Source organism: Neofelis nebulosa, chromosome 3 (genome assembly GCF_028018385.1).
Source record: "Neofelis nebulosa isolate mNeoNeb1 chromosome 3, mNeoNeb1.pri, whole genome shotgun sequence".
Taxonomy (NCBI): Eukaryota; Metazoa; Chordata; class Mammalia; order Carnivora; family Felidae; genus Neofelis; species Neofelis nebulosa.
This window is the reverse complement of record NC_080784.1, coordinates 163,356,549-163,376,283: the sequence shown is the minus strand read 5'-3', so window position 1 is coordinate 163,376,283 and position 19,735 is coordinate 163,356,549. Positions and strand designations below refer to the sequence as shown.

At 42.0% G+C, this 19,735-nt stretch overlaps 1 protein-coding gene across 1 annotated transcript in view; it reads left to right on the top strand.

Annotated features, from left to right (window-relative positions):
* The window catches only part of KIT (KIT proto-oncogene, receptor tyrosine kinase), an 87,594-nt gene that overhangs the window by 57,216 nt on the left and 10,643 nt on the right, over nucleotides 1-19,735 (top strand). Inside the window, 7 exon segments of the mRNA XM_058722563.1 lie at nucleotides 12,921-13,035; nucleotides 14,579-14,760; nucleotides 16,205-16,311; nucleotides 16,408-16,534; nucleotides 16,798-16,902; nucleotides 16,992-17,102; nucleotides 18,266-18,416. Coding sequence (XP_058578546.1) covers nucleotides 12,921-13,035; nucleotides 14,579-14,760; nucleotides 16,205-16,311; nucleotides 16,408-16,534; nucleotides 16,798-16,902; nucleotides 16,992-17,102; nucleotides 18,266-18,416 — 898 coding nt within the window.

Here is a 19,735-nt window from a genome sequence, read left to right as displayed (position 1 = left end):
TTCTGCTGGGGCCTGGGTCACAGACATGCACCTAACATTTCCTGAGCTTCTGCTTCATGACACTGGGCACACAGACAAGAGTGTTGTCTGACCCCGTGGGTTAAGGTTCTTCAAGAAATCTTCCATTGATGTCAGTTCATTACAAACACTTAACTAACAGTAGCCATTTCTTTTCACTGACCTTCCACATTGGATTTCCTTATCTCCCAATGCTTTGACAGAGGTAGTATTTGTTTTTAAGTTTATTTTGAGAGAGAGAGTGTGTGTGTGTGAGCAGGAGAGGGGCCAAGAGAGAGGGAGAGAGAGAGAATCCCAAGCAAGTCCCACACTGTCAGCAGGGCTCGATCCCACAAACTACCAGATTATGACCTGAGCCAAAATCAAGAGTCGGGCGCTCAACCAACCGAGCCACTCAGCTGCCCCGACAGAGGTAGTATTTTTGTGTGAAACTCAAAAACATCAGGCCTCTTGTAAAGTATGTTCGGTTGCTGTTCACAGATCAAGTTGGCTAATTTCTTTGTTGATTTTTTTCTTCTTTGAAAAAGATTTTTTAATGTGAAATTTTAAAGGCAAACGCTAAAAATAGTTTTGAAAGTTTAAATTGGAGAGTTGTGTCCATTTTGACATAACACTTTAGCTGAGCCAAATCCATATGAAGATCTACTGTGTGATTTATTCTGTAAATAAGCTTAGCCCCAAGGATGAAAGGAATTGTGCTCTGCAAAAATTAGAATTGATAGAAATCAGGATAATAAATGCATGATATTAGTGCAGAAATTCAGTGACTTTTACTCAGTGGCATTAATGCATAATTGCGTAATAGATTCAGCTGAAATGCTTATGAAAATCCATGATTTTGAATGGTTCAGTGTTTGATGGTTGAAAAATTCACTTGTTTTAAAAACTCCACATGTAGATTTGAGTACCCTGAGTGTGTGCATGTGTGTATGTTTTAATTGCTTATGTGGGAGGCTTTAAAAAATACCATGTTCTGTCAGTTTGTGTTAGAGAAAAATATGTAGCATATTAAATTTGAAAATGTTTTAAGTCTGTTTTTAACTTCTCTAACCAAGCCATGATTTACATGGGTCTGTTCTGTTGACTGTTGGCTCTGTGGTATTAAAAGTGGTTTATAAAGGCCAGGCAAGAGCTATAACATGTTTGCCATTTTGGAGCAGAACTTCTAGTGGAAACTGATGGGAGTTTTCGCTAAGACACAACAGAAGAGGGGCGCCTGGGTGGCTCAGTCGGTTAAGCGTCTGACTTCGGTTCAGGTCACGATCTCGCCTTTTGTGAGCTCAGGCCCCACATCAGGCTCTGCAGTACAGGGTCTGCTTGGGATTCTGTCTTTCCCTCTCTCTGCCCCTTCCCCACTTGTGCGCTCTCTCTCTGTCTCTCAAAATAAATAAATAAACTTAAAACACACACACACACACACACACACACACACACACACACACACACACAAGAAAAGCCGGTGACTCTTTGCATTGAATTTGCATTACTATAATCACCCTTTAACTGCTTATTGAAGATGCATACAGAAATCAGATTCTTAGTTCTCTAAAGAAGTTTGATATCTTGGGTGAGTTAAATGTCCGTTTGTTTCCTTTGTCGATTAAAATTGGGAGGAAAGTAGCATTCTAAAATGTATAGAACTATCCAAACGTGTTTTCTTATATATATACGTATATATACATACATATACGTGTATACACGTGTGTATATATATATGTATATATACGTGTATGTGTATATATATATATATATATATATATATATATATGAAGAGAAAGCACATATATATATATACATATAAAAAAGAAAGCACTTTATTATGTCATTGTATTTAGATACAATGACATAATAAAGTGCTTTCTCTTTTAAATTTATTTATTTTGAGAGAGAGAGAGAGGAGAGAGCGGGGGTTGGGGGGGGAAGAGAGAGAGAGAGAGAGAGAGAGAGAGAGAGAATCCCAAGCAGGCTCCGTGCTGTCAGTGCAGAGCCCAACATGGGACTTGATCTCACGAACCACGAGATCATGACCTGAGCCAAAACCAAGAGTTGGATGCTTAACTGACTGAACCACCCAGGTGCCCCAAAAGTGATTTATTATTTTTTTTTAATTTTTTCAACATTTATTTATTTTTGAGAGAGAGAGAGAGAGTGTGTGTGTGAGCAGGGAGGGGTAGAGAGAGAGGAAGACACAGAATCTGAAGCAGTCTCCAGGCTCTGCGCTGTCAGCACAGAGCCGGACGTGGGGCTCGAACTCACGGACTGAGCCGAGGTCGGATGCTTAACCACTGAGCCACCCAGGTGCCCCCCAAAAGTGCTTTTTTAATAGGTACTACTCTTTCCAAAATTCCTGGAGGTATAAGAAAGATGACACCACTGAGATTCTATACCCTGTGATACTCCATTGGAAACTTCTGGTCTCCTTGCCTACAATAAATGTCACACGGTAAGGTTTTTACCATCCAGCACAAATAAAAGGCCAAATGTACATTTAACTCTAAATTATCCACTTCTCTTTTCCGTCACCACCCAATATTCTTGAATATTTCGAACCTTATAGCAGACCTAAGTGTTAATCCGTAATGTACATATTTTTTACGTTTATTTTGGCATATGCTTTCAAATATCCCAGGTGAGTCCTGAAGTAACCTACACAACTGTGGAAAGAAAGTATGATTGATATGATCATCAGTTATGATATGTATCAGTTATGATCATATCAGTTATTATATGATCATATGATCAGCAGTTGGTTTTCAAACCTCTGGAATGATTTTAAGAAGGTCCAGTAACTTTTTTTCCAGCTTTATTGAGGCATCATTGACAAAATTGTAAGATATTCAAAGTGTATATATGATGATTTTGATGAATGTGAACATTTTGAGAAGATTCCCCTATCCACTTAATTAACATATTCATCCCCTTACATATTTACCCTTTTTATTTTCAGTTTTCTGGATTTTGGGGGTGGGGGGAGGGTAATTTGTTTTGTTTTTTTTGGTCAGAGCATTGAAGTTCTACTTTCTTGACAAATTTTGATTATATAATACGGTGTTGTCAACTATGATCACCATATAACTTGTTAGATTCTCAGACCTTATTCATCTTATACCTGACCTTTTGTACTCCTTTAATACTTCTTCCTAATTCCTTCATCCCTTAGGCCCTGACAACCCTTTTGCTACTCTTTTTTGATGAACTTCATTTTTTTTTTTAAATGTTTTTATTTATTTTTGAGACAGAGAGAGAGCATGAGCAGGGGAGGGGCAGAGAGAGGGGGAGACAGAGAATCTGAAGCAGACTCCATGCTCTGAGCGGTCAGCACAGAGCCCGACGCGGGGCTCGAACTCACAGAGCGTGAGATCATGACCTGAAGACGGACGCTTAACTGACTGAGCCACCCAGGTGCCCCGAACTTCATTTTTTTTAAAAGACTCCATTTAAGTGATCCCGTGCAATATTTGTCTTTCCATGTCTGACTTATTTCGTATAATATAATGCCCTCTGGGTTTATCCATGTTGTCACAGATGGCAGGATTTCCTTCTTTTTTAAGGCTGAGTAATATTCCTGTGTGTGGGGTACACATTTTATTTATCCATGTATCCACTGGTGTGGATCCACTGAGCCCTGGAGTGCAGATGTCTCTTGAAGGTAATGGTTTTGTTTCTTTGGGATATATACCAAGAAGTGGGATTGCTGGATCTTATCTATCTATCTTTTTTTTTTTTTTAATTTTGTTTTTATATTTATTTATTTTTGAGAGACAGAGACAGAGCTCAAGTGGGGGAGGGGCAGAGAGAGGGAGACACAGAATCGGAAGCAGGCTCCAGGCTCTGAGCCATCGGCACAGAGTCTGATACGGGGCTCCAACCCACGAACAGTGAGATCATGACCTGAGCCGAAGTCGGACACCCAACCGACTGCGCCACCCAGGCACCCCTGGTAGTTCTATTTTTAATGTCTTAGGGAACCTCCATGCTGTTTTCCAGAGTGGCTGCACCAGTTTGCATTCCCACCAACAGTGTGTGAGGCTTCCCTTGTCTCCATGCCCTTGTCAACATTTGTTATCTCTTCTCTTTTTGACAATAGATGTGCTAACCGTTTGAGTGAGACTTTCATTTTGGTTTTGATATGCCAGTAACCTTCAAGTGCCTCTTTAACACATTATCTGATAACATTTCTGGACCAGCATTATGATTCTAAAATGTGTGGTAAATGATATCTAGGGGCCATAAATAGATCTCTCTCCAGTCTTAAAGGTCTCCCCTTTCAGGACAAACCTAGCCAGTGGAGTCAGAGTACTGTGGTACTCAGGTGGAGGTAAAGTAAGGCAGACAGGACAAGTGAGATATGGAGAACTCTGGGGCTTGTCCTTCACCAGTGGGCATACGTGGAACACGTGGAAAGTTAAGCTAGATTGGCTATCCAAATGACCGCCAAACTGTACCAAGTTAGCTCTCAAAGTTTCCAATTCTACATTATTTACAGCAGAGTGTTAACAGGGGCTTGAAACAATTTAAGGAAATGCTAAATAATGCATTATTTTCACATCACCGTATCATGTAATTAACATCCTGTCTGGCATGAGCAATTATTTATAGATCATACAGTGTACCTGTATCAGTCAAAGTAGTAAATCATCTGCAACAAGGCCTCTTGAAGAGAAAGTTTCTCTTTGACCACATTTGCAAAATTTGGGCTGCCTTTTATGTGTTTTTGGTTATAGTTTTTAAATTTTTTTTTAATGTTTATTTATTTTTGAGACGTAGAGTGTGAGTGAGGGAGGGGCAGAGAGAGAGGGAGACACAGAATCCGAAGCAGGCTCCAGGCTCTGAGCTGTCAGCACAGAGCCCGATGCGGGGCTCGAACTCCTGAACCGCGAGATCATGACCGGAGCCTAAGTTGGACGCTCAACCAACTGAACCACCCAGGCACCCCTGGTTATGGTTAAGTCTACTTTTGAATGGCTAAACTATCCTTCTTCTAGGGGAAGCCACTCTAAGGGTAACTCCCTGCAAACAAGGTACATGCCAGCACGTTCGCCAAAGGCGAGGGCAGACCTGTCAAGTTGGCCATGTAGATAGAAGGCTTAGACTGCCTGCCAGCAAGACCTCTGGGTCACCCACCCAGTGGGAGGTCTCAAGAACCTTCCCCCAGGATAAAATGGTAATATGGGGTGGCCTTCAAGGATTGCTCATTTGGGGGACTTTGGGTCTGTGCCTTTCAAGATCCCCAGGAGACAAGAGCAGTTACTAGAACTTTGCCTTTTTGGAAGGTGGAAATGTTTTTCTGCCTTCTAAACTGTCAGCCATTTTTTAAGGATTGAGATGACCTTCCAAACATTTGGGTGTCCAGACCATACTTATGTTAGAGGCTAACCATTTTAAGGCAAAGCCTTGAGCGGCTTTGGTCTTTAGTGTTTTGTTTTGTTTTTCCTATTAGATAGATTCTATTAGGTCTTCTAGATTAAATTATTAGAATTCTTCTTTTAAATTTTTTTTTTAACATTTATTTATTTTTGAGACAGAGAGAGACAGAGCATGAATGGGGGAGGGTCAGAGAGAGAGGGAGACATAGAATCTGAAACAGGCTCCAGGCCCTGAGCTGTCAGCACAGAGCCCGACATGGGGCTCGAACTCACGGACCGTGAGATCATGACCTGAGCTGAAGTCGGACGCTTAACCGACTGAGCCACCCAGGCGCCCCTAAATTATTAGAATTCTTAAACATTAAATAAAGCCAGTGTTGAATAGAAGTCTTTCTTGATTTATTTATTTGCTTTTGAGGATTTGCTGTAAGGCTATCCCAGTAACCAGAAATGTAGCATGGCTCGTGCAGACATTTGTGTACGTGTGTTTTGAAATTAAAACAATTTTTTTAATTATAAAATATTGTGTGAAGCATAGTTCTAGAAAAACTAGAAAATGTGAATAAGCAAAAATAAGCACGTTTTAATTATACCTTTTAAAGTTCATTTACTTACCATTGCTAATATATCCCTTACTGTGTATATGCTCTTCGTGACCATTTTTTTAGACTTTTTTTTTTTTTTTAAATAAAACTGAGGTCCTACTGCTTCGTAAGCTTGTGTTTTGGTGCTGAATAGTGAATGCATTGTACACATCTTTTCACGTCATGAAATACTCTTCCGCAACCTTATTTTGGTATCTCATTGCATGGATAGTGCGTAATTTTTTTTTAACTCATGTCTATGTCTGGTGCGATTTTGAGACTGTGTAGAATGGGGGCTGGGACACGGATGATGTGACTGGGGTTTTAAAGAAACCCATCAAATGCTTATTTAAGGTTTATAATTATCTTGTTTAATCTCAAATGAGCGACCTTGCCTAAGTGCTGGGAGTAAATAAGGTTATCATCTGTCATTATCTTTCATGCTCCCATGTCTTAAACATATGTCACAGAAGATGCACTGTGCTGGCTTTTGGGACAGTTCTAAATTAAGGAATAATTTTCAGATCTTCTTAGCGTGGTTGCTAATCCGTGTAAAAACAGTCGCTTGTCTTTTTACATTAATCTTTTTATAGGTAGTGTGTATTCATTTGCAATATCTGACAGTGTCTGAGCCCTGTTTTTATTTTCTCTTCCCGAATTTGAAATGAGTTTTTGTTGTTAAATCGCTTGGGAGTTACGAGTGTTGTTTTTGATGTGACACTTTAATATCTCCTTTTCCTAATTAAGAGGGTCTCTGTGGCCGCAAGAATTGCTGGAGACACTTAAGTGGAAAGAAAAAAGGAATATCATGGCAACTTCCTTTTAAAGTAGAACTGGATTCTCTTATATTCTAAAAAAATTTAGGATATGCGTTGGTATCATTTTTCCTTCATGTCGTATAGGAAAGTTGGTCTGGTGGGGTGTGTTGCTAATTTGGAGGATCTAGTTAAACACAGCCTGCTTGAGAGCAGGCAACCTTCGGGGCGCCTGGGTGGCTCAGTCAGTTAAGCGTCCGACTTCAGCTCAGGTCACGATCTCACGGTCCGTGAGTTCAAGCCCCGCGTCGGGCTCTGGGCTGACGGCTCGGAGCCTGGAGCCTGCTTCCGATTCTGTGTCTCCCTCTCTCTCTGCCCCTCCCCCGTTCATGCTCTGTCTCTCTCTGTCTCAAAAATAAATAAATGTTAAAAAAAAAAAAAAAAAAAAAAGAACAGGCAACCTTCTAGACTGTTAAGGCCCTTTGTTCATATGATCTGGCCATTCTTTCATGTTTATGGTAGAAAAGCAGGAGAAACAGGTTTAAGTTATGTAACCATGTAAACTGCCAGAATTGACCCTGAACTGGGGGCACACTCTTCTAAAAACAGCATGAATTCCTCTTCATATTAGTGGAACTTCTCTTCTATGGAAACTTCCTTTCCAGTTGAGCCAGGGATGTTTTTACATCAAATTAGCCACCTTCAGTTATACATGTATTTACAGGTTCACCTTTAGCTTAGTGTAAATTTAAGCAAACCCACGAAGAGGTGCATATTTTTCCCATGAGTTAGATGTCAGTAACCGTTCTCCTCCACTTCTGAATTATGTGGCAAAATGAATTCAATGCTTGTACTAACAATTTTATCACATGCCCGCACTCCACGCGTGTGTCCACATCCGCCTGCCCCATGCCTGGGTCACATGGCAGTGGTACCCCTGTAAATTGAGCCTGGGGGTTCTGGTTGAGGAAGGCTTTCTGCAGGCAGTTTTATTACTTTTTAATTATTTTAACTTAATCTTTGTTAATCCCAATCTCAGGATTGGGAGATCTTTAAGGGCTGTTTAGAACACAGATTGGCAGACTATAAGACCTGGGGCCAGATTCAGTCTGCAGCCTATTTTTTGAAGGGCCCATACACTAAGGCTTTTTTTTTTTTTTGAATGGTAGAAAAAAAATCAGAGCCTAAAATATTTATTGCCTCACCCTTTCATTGAAAGTTAGCTTTCCCCTAGTTTAGAACATCACTTTGTTAGGAGAGTGTTTTTGCTTGTTTGTTTTGATTTCTGTTTTTTCTTTTCTTTTTTTTTTTTTTTAATTTTTTTTTTTTAACGTTTATTTATTTTTGAGACAGAGAGAGACAGAGCATGAACGGGGGAGGGGCAGAGAGAGAGGGAGACACAGAATCGGAAGCAGGCTCCAGGCTCTGAGCCATCAGCCCAGAGCCCGATGCGGGGCTCGAACTCACAGACCGTGAGATCGTGACCTGAGCTGAAGTCGGAGGCTCAACCGACTGAGCCACCCAGGCGCCCTTGATTTCTGTTTTTAATTTTATTTATTTTGAGAGAGAGAGAGAGAAAGAGAGTGTTAAGGAGGGGCAGAGAGAGGGAGAGAGAATCCCAAGCAGTCTCTTCATTGTCAGTGCAGAGCCCGACACGGGGCTTGAATTCATGAACTGTTGAGAGCATGACCTGAGCCAAAACCAAGAGCTGGAAGCTTAACCGACTGAGCCACCCAGGTGCCACTGTGTGTGTGTGTGTTAATGGTAGATACTCTGTTAAAGATACCTGGATACAGGCACCTATAATTGAAGTTTTATTTCATTTGTTAAACAAATTTCTATCAAAGTGCCCATCTGCCAGTTTCCGGCGATCTTTAAGAATGTGTAAAGCAAAATATATTTTCAATATATCTATTCTGGGGATATTTTTAAGCAGAAGTAAAAGTTAACCTGAATTGTTTTCTACTCCTATTTTAGCTGACTTAAGTTCCTTTATCGTAACAGTGTGACGGCAGGAATATAGATTTGACCCAGGCACAAATAGTGACAGATTGCTACAAAGCATTGCTGTGTTGCCATTAAATACCAGCAGACCTACAGTCATAAAAACAAAATGCATCCTTATGAGCTCTCTTCATTTAGTTTCTTTATTGTTTGGGGACCTAAGTTCATGTTCTTTGCTGATTATAGAGCGTGGGTAAATGTGCATGCATAGCAGGAGCCGGTCGAGGTGGTCGGGGGCGAGAGGAGTTCAACTCCAAAATGCTTCTGCGCCGGTTACTTGTGTGTCTCCTTTCACCCCCACCCCAGCTCCTATTATCTGTGCTGTGTTCTTAAAAATTTGTTTTGTTCTTGCTTTCCGTATGGGCCTGATGGTGGTAACAAGGAATATTTTTCAAGATCACATATTTCTGGGGTAAATCAGCAAATGGTTAGGATTTTTAATTGCATGAGCCATAAATTCTCAGTAGAGTCATTAAGCACTCTGAAATCAGCCTACAAGCTGATCAGTGTTGTTGGAGACACTGGAATGACTCAGGTCCATGAAGCTTTGAAAGGAGAAAAGGCTATTTTCTTAATCTCCGCAGGAAATACATAACTCATACACCTCTTAGGCTTATCTAAACCTCCAACTTGGGAGGAATTAGGGAATGTGTCATTTGGTATACTGCTGATTGCCGAATATCTCAGAAACCACAGCTCAGATTTAACCTGGAGAATTGCAGAGTTATGTATCTTTAAAAGCAAAATGCATATTTAATGCGTTACACAGTGCATCGAGGCACTTACAAAATGCAGATGAGCCCAGATTTTCATTTTTAGGAATCAGATTTATACCTAGCTCATTCTTTATGCATTAAACATTTTCATAGTGCAACTTGCCATGTAGAGCTGAAACTGTACTCATGTAATTTAGCCTTTTCAAAATGAGGTCTGTCATCACCAATGTTAGGACAGGGCTGGGATTAGGGTGAGGCGCCTTGGGTGCAAAATTTAAGGAGGTGCTCGCTGACTGTGCCAGCCCTATATTTACAAACCTTGAGGAGGGTGAGTGCCTTCTTAAAATCCACACCCTATGTGTTTTTCTGGCCTCACCCTAGTCCCGGCCCTGATCAGGGTCTTTCGTAGGTACTTTAAGAAGGCACATTGCTGGGTCAGATCCTCAACTTACTGAATCTCTGGGATTGGGTTGGGGGGTGGGGGTGGGGGGGGGCAGGAATCTACATTTAACTTCTTAGTGCTTCAAATGCACATTGAAGTTTGGAGGCCTTCTGAGCTTGGTTGGCCAGGCTAAGGACCAGCTGGATGAAAGCTCCCTGTTAGCCTTAGGTTACAACTGGCCTGAGATAGTAACTTAGAAATCTGCCCAATTAACCAGCACACAAGAACAAGTAGGCCAGCCGGACCGTGCCACTTGCCAGGCCTGGCCGTTGTGTAACTGCTACCAGGTGTCACGCTGGAAGGCTTGGATCTTGATTGTAGCCAGAGCTAAATGTAACTGATTATGTAATTTTGAGCTGTTCCAATTTTTTTAATTAAAGAATGGTTTATTGGTTCATTATTACCTCCGTGTTCATTGTAAAAAAAAAAAAAAAAATGAGAAGGTAAGTCAAAAGAATGAAATTGACACTCTCCGTAACCCAGGGATAACCATTGTTAACATCTGAAGTATCCTTTCAGGGTTTTTTTTCCCCCCCTACTGGATTTATATTTAATTCTACTGAAAGAATCTATCGTGTGGCATTCGGAAGGATGGGTGACAAAAAGAATGTTGGTATAAGGGCATCTGTCTTAGAATCTCGATTCCCGTCTAAGTCCTATCCAGTTATCTTTCCCATCTCTGTGTAGACCCTCCCCCCTCACCTTGAATCTCTGCGCTAAACAAAAATTCACATGAACAGGTAGATGTGTGGCTATCTTACGGCCCGCTATTGCAAAATAGTGGAAATGGTGCCCCCCACACAGGGAAGTCACCATTAGTCTCTTCTTCTAGGTCCCTTCTTTTGATTCTAATCGAATTCCTTTGACTCTGGGGACCTTGTTCTTTTGGAGGGGAATTAATTGTCCACGCAGCTCTGCCCCTGCTCCACATCCGAGGTACAGTCAGTAAGACGTGGTTCTGCCCTTGAGTACATAGAGTCTGATGGAAGAGGCAGACCAGGATGTCGTATAAGAGGGTCAGGTACCCTAACATGCTGCAGGAACAGGGAGGAGAGACCAACCAACTTGGCTTTGGAGAGTTGAGCATGGCTTGAAAAAGGAGATGACACTTGAATGGAGTCCAGAGAGACCTGCCGTATGGCGCCTCCCGTCTCCAGCAAATAGCATTCTCCTAAAGTTCCACTGTTTTTTTGTGTTCTGTCCTACTTTTCAGCCCAATCACACAGTTGCCCATGATAATTAAATGAGACTTGCCAGATGGATGCTTTTGCAAGACGATGGCTCGTCTTCTTGCTCTATTTGTGAAAGCTGGCATTGGATCCAAACTCTCAAGGAGGCCCCTACCTTGAGATCGCTTTGGAGTGCCGCTCTTTCGTGCATATTAGCCAAATGGCCTGCCCATCCGCGGGGCCAGGCTGAGTGGCAGGTGGGTGTGCCATGCATGCAGACACTCTGATCCCTGCCAAGCTGTTTTGCCTGCAAGGAGGTGAGGTGCCGAGAGGTGGTTCTATAACATTCCCTTCCTTTGAGGGAGTTAGCTCCTAAGCTTCCGATCTGTCCGTCTTAACCTTCTCACCACGTGTATTTTCCCAGTCAGTTGCAACATACTCGATGTGAGATTCCCAGTGCATTGAGTTACAACACATACACGTTATCACGTTATCTCAAGCAATTTGTACGTCACTGAAGAGAGTATTTAGAGTGGCAAATACAGTTAAATTAGGCGGTGGCAAACTTGATTCACCAAGGAGGGTTGGTACTCTGAATCGAAAACGATAACTGAATCATTAACAAACTAATAACAAATAAATCTATTTCATTTCTGTGCATATCATTCTTCCTTCTTGGTGTGCTCTATCTCATTTAATTGTCATAGCATCGCTGTGAAATGGGTACTGTCATTATTCCCACATTACGCACCAGGAGGCCTGATGGAGGGTGGGTTCCTGGTAAGTGTGGGCGCCCTTCTGCAGGCCCGGCCGCCACGTGTGCGGCCTCCCATAGTTCTGTGCCTGATGCTGTGCTAAGGATTCAGGGTGAGCATCCCCTCGTCCCTGCTGTCGGATGCTCACAGTCTGGCCTACTCGTTCTCAAAGGGTTAGCAGTCTTCCAATGTATCTCCAGGAGAACAACTGAACGTAATAAGTTCATTTTCCTTTCACTTTAGAAATAATCTCAAGAATTTGCAGTGCTTTAGGGCACTCTTGATTGAATACCAGTTGATTATTGTAGTTACCCAGAAATGTCAAATTAGAGCATGCCTGCTGATACAATTTACTTTTTCAGTGATTGTACACAGGTTTAGGTGTATGTATGAATAAAACTCTCGGGCTGGCTTCCTGTTACAATTTTCTGTCCATATTTTGCATTTGAAATAAAACTTCGGAGTTCAAAGCCCGTATTGTATTCTACTCTTCTGTTTGGGTTTCTCTGTAAATAGTATGATTCCGTTCTTTGATTCGCACCCATTCCCTTCTGTCCCAACCCCCCCCCCCTCACCCCCAAAAAGAGGACCTTCCTGAGATGGGCAGAGGGGACTTCTTCTTTTCCTGGAACTCCTCTTAATTTCATCCATTCCAGTCCGTGCCATAACTGGAAATTCCTATGGCAGGTTCAGTGATGTGAAATTCTGGTGGCAGGAATCCTAAACGCGATTTCCACCTTCCCAACAGTCTGGCATCCTAAAGTTCGGATTAGAAGCCGTCTTTCCGATTGCCCCTCACAGGAAACAGAAACCCTGCCAGGTGGTCCTGCAAACCCCACTTCAGTCATCCCCGAACGGGGAGCTCTCGGGCACCCCCACGTCTGCAGTGTGGACAGTCCACGCTGGGGTTGGGCAGCTCTTTGTAAGCCCCTCCTGGTCTGATCCTCACTTCTGCCTCCCTCCCTGCTTCAGATTCTCCCCTTTGAATGTGTTCCCTCCGGGTCCTCTTCAAACCTCAAGAAAGTTCTAAGGACTTGAAAGCAAGGGAGGGAGGAAGTCTTGGTGAGGTTTTCCAGCAGTCTGACGTATGACCGTCTCTCTTTTCCTGCAGCAAAACCAGAAATCCTGACTCATGAAAGTCTCGTGAGTGGCATACTACAGTGTTTGGTAGCTGGATTCCCGGAGCCCACAGTAGATTGGTATTTTTGTCCAGGAACTGAGCAGAGGTGAGGTGATGATTTTGGGTACCACTTGACATGCTTAAGGGAAGGACTGTAATTTAGTTGAATTTCAGATATGTTTTCAGATTTTTTTTTTTTTTTTGGAAGCTTTGTTTATTTTGTTCTTCTCTCCACGTGGCTTTGTAGGGGGCACAATTGCTGTATTTTTTGTGGGAGACATTAATTTTGTTTGCTGAAAAATGATTACTGAGCGACTTCTCTATTTTGGTGGTTATCTTTTGGATTTATCACGCAATTTCTAGCCTGCAGGTAGATAAAGCAATTTTCCAGGACAGAGTAATTAGATTTCCATTCTCTACACAGGAGGTAATGTGTGTGGGAAACGTGGCTGCAGTTACCATGAAAAAAATTACCTCAGAAGTTAATTGCCAAGTTACCAAAAAGTAATGATCGTGCAGTTACAACATACATATGGCATTTGTAAGCTGCGTGTTTTTAAAAGGTTTTCTCCTTGATTAGGTGCCCAGCCCCTGAGCAGAGCACATCTGGCATTGTGTTTTCCTCTCCCTCGCAATCTGCACTTAAGCCTTAAATTGTCCTTTCACATTACCTGAAGATGAAAATGGGGTCAACATTGCTGTTTTTATCCATCAAACGCTGTTTTGTGCTCAGGCTTTAAAAGCCCAGTGTAACATCACCATTGAATAGTCAGGATAATAATAGGAATTTTATTTTTCACAGAATAGACCTCTTTATCACAACGAGTTGGAAGAGGTTACGTAGGATTGTTGTTTTCAGCAGAGTTTTAGCGGAATGTTTTCTTTGGGGAACAATAAGGAGGGCTCGAGACCCCTGGAAATGCCCCGGCAGTGGCAGTAACCCCAGCAGTTACTGTTATATGTGCAGCAAATGTTTCTGGAGGGCAGCTGTATGCTAGACGCCGGTCTGGTGAGCAAAACACACCTGAGTCCCAGCTTTGTGAGTTTATGTCTAATGGGTAGGGGTCCACGAAAGATGAAATGAACAGCTACCGTGATCGGGTGTTAAGTGCTAAGGGGAGAAATAAAACGAGGTGAGGGAATAGAAAGGTATTGGGTGTATGGAGGACATAATTTAAAATAGGGTCGTCTGGGTCTAGCCCCTGATGGGCTTTGCTGCCTGGAGTACGAGCCGATGGTACAGCTTCTGTCTCCCTACATGAAACCTGGAGCTGCAGGGTCTCAGCTGCTGGGGATTTGGGGGCCGCCCTGTCTTCATCCTTGTAGACATTAACTCTTTCCTCCTCTAGGCTCTTCTTTTCTCAACGCTCATGTACCGTTGAAACCGGTCATGAAACCGCTCAACGGAATAGGTGTTTGAATCGGGATTCGAACTCCTGTCTCACTCCCTGGATCTTCTTGTCCACCATGCCGTTCTTTCTCACTGTGCCAGGGAACCTAGTGCCCATCTGTCCTCCCGCTGTTGGTTGTAAAAGGAAATTCCTGATTATGACCTGCTAACTTAGTTTGAAAAGTATGCCAAACCCCTTGTATTTCATGATGGTTGATCTTTCTGGAGTAAATCGGGTTGTTATTTTTCTTCCCTCTAGATGTCCTGTTCCTGTTGGACCACTGGATGTGCAGATGCAAAACTCATCTGTATCGCCGTCTGGAAAACTAGTGGTTCAAAGTTCCATCGATTACAGTGCTTTCAAACACAATGGCACAGTCGAGTGTAGGGCTTCCAACAATGTGGGCAAGACTTCTGCCTTTTTTAACTTTGCATTTAAAGGTAACAGCAAAGGTATATTTCTTTTTAATCCAATTTAAGGGGATGTTTAGGCTCTGCCTGCCATATCAATCATGATTTTCAGTCCATTCCACCAATGGCCATGTCATTTCTGGTAATTTCTACATTGTACCATGCCGTCATCAAACTCATTAAGTTTCATTCTGCACTGTTTGTTAATAACACGTATGTAGTGATTTTAACTGCACACTTTATATTTCCATGTGTCTGTGCACATATGTATGCATGTGTGTGTGTGTGTGTGTGTGTATAAAATGAGTCGCATATTTCCAATCATTTCCATTTAAAGGGGGTAGAGAAAAAAATAGGGGAGTGTATTTACCATATAGCCAAACATAACCAGAATTAGGGCAATTTAGAAATTTAAATTTAATTTAAAATTTTAGTTATTTAAAATCACATTTTAATACATCGCCAGGCACTATATCAGAAAGCTTACACTGCCTTTTATGAAGTCGCGTCAGTAAACTATTTCTTTTTTTTTTTTTTAATGTTTATTTATTTTTGAGACAGAGAGAGACAGAGTGCAAGTTGGGGAGGGGCAGAGAGAGAGGGAGACACAGAATCTGAAACAGGCTCCAGGCTCTGAGCGGTCAGCACAGAGCCCGACGCGAGGCTCGAATCCACGGACTGTGAGATCATGACCTGAGCTGAAGTCGGACGCTCAACCGACTGAGCCACCCAGGCGCCCCATGAACTATTTCTTTAATGTCCGCAAAATTTGAATCATGAGTGACTGACTACCTCTGCTAACATAAGTTAAATGATCCTTGTGGACAAATTGATGAATTGGTATGAAGTTAGAAGACAAAGAAACCGGGCGCCTACATTCTTAGGGCTTAGTTTTTGTTTTCTTGAGTTGGCAAAGATGTGTGCCAAAAAGTTGTGTGTTTTCAGTTTTGAGTAATGAGGGAAGAATCTTCCATTGTTCTTCATCATAGATTTTTTTTTTTTTTTTTTTACTCAGGCAATGAAAGAACATTTTAAAAATGTTTTCTTACAATGTTTTCTTGGTTGTAAAAGAAATTCTTGCTCAATGTAGAAAATTTGGAAAATGCAGGGAAGCATAAAGAAGAAAGTTTAGACCCTCCAGAAAGGAAACTTCTTAAAGCTGTCCAAAGCAGGAATTTGGTTGAAATACAAAACTCATTCGTATGTTGTTTTTTGTTGACAAGCGGCATAAAATTATTCTTGTGCTACAGAAATCTCAACCTCCACAGGAGCCTGGTTTAAGTTGTTATTTGAAAAGATTCCTTTGAATAACAAGAGTAAGATAATAAGCGAGGCAAGGAGCAGAGAATGCCCATGGCTTTGAACCCTGCCATGGGCTGTAAAATGGGAGATGGGCGAGTTTGGGGTCAGGTGGTTGTGGTAAAGATCCGTCCCTGCTAATAGATTGTGATTCCACATTCCCCTTTCATTTTAGAACAAATGCATCCTCACACCCTGTTCACACCTTTGCTGATTGGTTTTGTGATCGCAGCTGGTATGATGTGTATTATCGTGATGATACTTACCTACAAATATTTACAGGTAATCCTTCCTTTGCTCTCTCCCCAATAAGCGCTGTAATGATTGAAATGTTCATCATTAAAAGACGATATACCTTTCCCTTTCTCCCCCGACCAGAAACCCATGTATGAAGTGCAGTGGAAGGTTGTCGAGGAGATAAATGGAAACAATTATGTTTACATAGACCCAACACAGCTTCCTTACGATCACAAATGGGAGTTTCCCAGAAACAGGCTGAGTTTTGGTCAGTATGAAGCCGGGGCTTTCCGTGTAACCTCTTTGGGTGCGCATAACAATAACTTCCTTTGTTCTGTTGTACCTGAAACCGCGTTTTCTGTGAAATGTCACCACCTTTGATAGAGTTGGCCTACTGCACATTATAGGGAGATGTCATGGACAGATTTGTCCTTAATTCTGTAACAGTTCCTTAATTGTTGAGTTTGAGATTACGCAGGTGGTCCGTTGGTCCCAACACCACCACGTGCTCTCTTCCCTTCCTTTCTGCAGGGAAAACCTTGGGTGCCGGTGCCTTCGGGAAGGTGGTTGAGGCCACTGCATATGGCCTGATTAAGTCGGATGCGGCCATGACCGTTGCTGTTAAGATGCTCAAACGTAAGCTTTTCTCCTGTAGGCTGCTGCATGCCCTCAACATTGGCTTGCCACATGTACTTTTTGCTAAAATGAGATCTCTCTAATTTTAGCAAGTGCCCATTTAACCGAACGAGAAGCCCTCATGTCCGAGCTCAAAGTCTTGAGTTACCTCGGCAATCACATGAATATTGTGAATCTTCTCGGAGCATGCACCGTTGGAGGTAAAGCCATGACCAAATTGCCTTTTATTATCTTTCAAATGATCAAAAAAGGGGAAATTTTCATACGATTTCGACAATGCTCGATCATAAGCTTCTTGCAAGATTTTTGCCCAGGTTGTTACCTCTTGCTTGATTTCACGCCTCTGCTCCCAAAAGTGTTGTTCTTCAGAGTGTGTATTTGAGTTTTATTGTCATGGGTGGGACAGCCCAGGACATACCCTAGTTACTGTCACATATGTTGCCTCGACATTGACCTCCTGAGGATCTTGAGAATGTCTCCTCTCATCCAGCACGTCTCCCGATCTTGCAGGCTTTATACTTTGCTGGATCATTTGTAGTCACTAAAGGGTTAACATTCATTTGCACGTCATAATTAAAGATAGACTTCGAAGCCTGCCAGTTCTCAAATAATGCACCAAATGAGGCAGACACTTCACTTCTGCAAGAAAATAAATTTCTGGTCTGAAGCCGTTCTGAGGTAGAGCCTTCCATCAAGGATTTCTGTGATGTTTCCAGAAAACATGTTGGTCCAAAGGACCAGATGAGCCATCTTCCTCAAGATGTACAGAGATTCGCGGTCAAGTTGACGGCCTCCATAATTTCTTAAAACAGCCCCCGTGAAGGTGGCAGCCACATCATGCATGCTTCACCAACATGTCTGCCCAAGTGAAATAGTTGCCTGTTAACTTCAGGGCTGCAGTTGTAGGCACGGTCACATATCAGCTGGCTGTTCCGTGTGGTTGCTTTTTCTTATTATGCAGTTTGTTCTCTGCATCATTTCCACAATAACGGTGGGAGAGGGTGTGGAGCCCCTGCAAACAGAAGTGAATCAAAGGATTCATGGAGGAAATTTGATAGTCGTACAACATTGAAAGCGGTAACTCTTTGTAAAGCCAGCAGTCATGCCTGGCTCCAAGCACTGACATCACTTAGAAAGGCAGGTAAAGGGGGCTTGCTTGTTCAGTTTGACCCCACAGAATGCTATTTTTTGCCAGCGGTGTCAATAGGTAGGATTGTATTGGTACTAAGTGGGCTTGTCAAACGAACCTGAATGTTAATGGTTATGATCACTCCTGAGTGTAATTATGGGGGGGGGGGGGAGGGGGCAGCATTGTCTATATAGCTCATCTCTCTTTATTTAACCTTCTCTTATATGCCTGTAGGGCCCACCCTGGTCATTACTGAGTATTGTTGCTATGGTGATCTTTTGAATTTTTTGAGAAGAAAACGTGATTCATTTATTTGCTCAAAGCAGGAAGATCATGCAGAAGTGGCACTTTATAAGAACCTTCTGCAGTCAAAGGAGTCTTCCTGGTAAGGCTGATTTACATAAATAGCTGTTGACAGGCAGTTCGAGGGGTCATAAGGGTTTGCAATCAAGGCCGATTGTTAAAAAAAAAAAAAAAGTGAACAGAGATACTTCGAGGCACAAAATCAGAATTATTAAATCATTTAGATGTCACCAACAATTTAGAAAGTTCGAATAGTGTTTGTAAAGATTTGAATAGTGTTAAACTTAGATTTCCGTTGATTTTTTTAAATGCATCTTTCGTTTGTTTCAAGGCATTAGTTCTGTTCAGTCGAATGAATTCTGTACCTGTTTCTCTTATGACTCTGTTCTTGTGTGTCATTTCATTCACCCCGTCGGGCTTGCTACTGTGTTGTTGAGTTGCCTCAGTAAACTTCTTGAAAACCTTTAACAGAGTGGCAGAGAGCTCTGAACGTATCTCTGCATGTAGGTTTCTCACCGTCTACCTGTGAATTATTTCTGTATACCTTGCCCTTTTTTAAAAAACTCATCATGCTATAAAAAGGCACAAAGACTAGCACATTTTTAAAAGTTCTATACCTTATTTTCATCTGTTTTATACTTAATATAGTTCTGAATTTGAATGATGTATAAGGAGCTTCAAATTCCTTTAAGGAGGACGAATATGGCTTACCAACCAGAATAGGATTCTTCTCTGCCATACCTTGCCCGTTCTTTCCAAAGGTTGAGATCCACCGTTTATGAAGGTTTCCTAGATTCACCCAGAGGCCAGCAGAAATCACACTCCTCCCTTATGCTTTATATTTCTGAAATTGTGTATTGGATTCCTCCTCTGCCTTTTATTCACTCTGTCCCCCTGCATTTTGAGATGGCAAGACGTTGTCTTTCGAACTTGACTCCAGGCTCTCAAGAAGACCTCAGCAAATATTATTGGTGGACGGTTACCTTTTAAAGCCCTTTTCTGTACCTGCCCTGGCTAAAGTTTTAAACCCCAGGCGAAGGCTTTTTGTTTTATTTTTTTTTTAGCCCAGTAAATTTGGGTAGTGTCAGATGGTAGTAAAATACAGTACAAACCACCTTTGGTTAGTTTCTCCAGAACATATGCTCTTTGTATAAATAAATGAGCCACTTTGCCTTATTTCTAAAAACCTTGGCCCCATAGATATTTTTCAACTTTCTGAAATAATGGCCTAAATTGTTCAATCCGACGTGGTGTTCTTTGTGCACTGGGATCCCATATGGGACTGGAACCACCAGCATAATCTGAAGGAGATTGTTGTCACAGTGTTTCTATGCTAATCAGAAGCAGGAAGTACTAGAAATCTTGAAGACTTTCCAGCCAAATGTTGCAGATTCAAGAGGT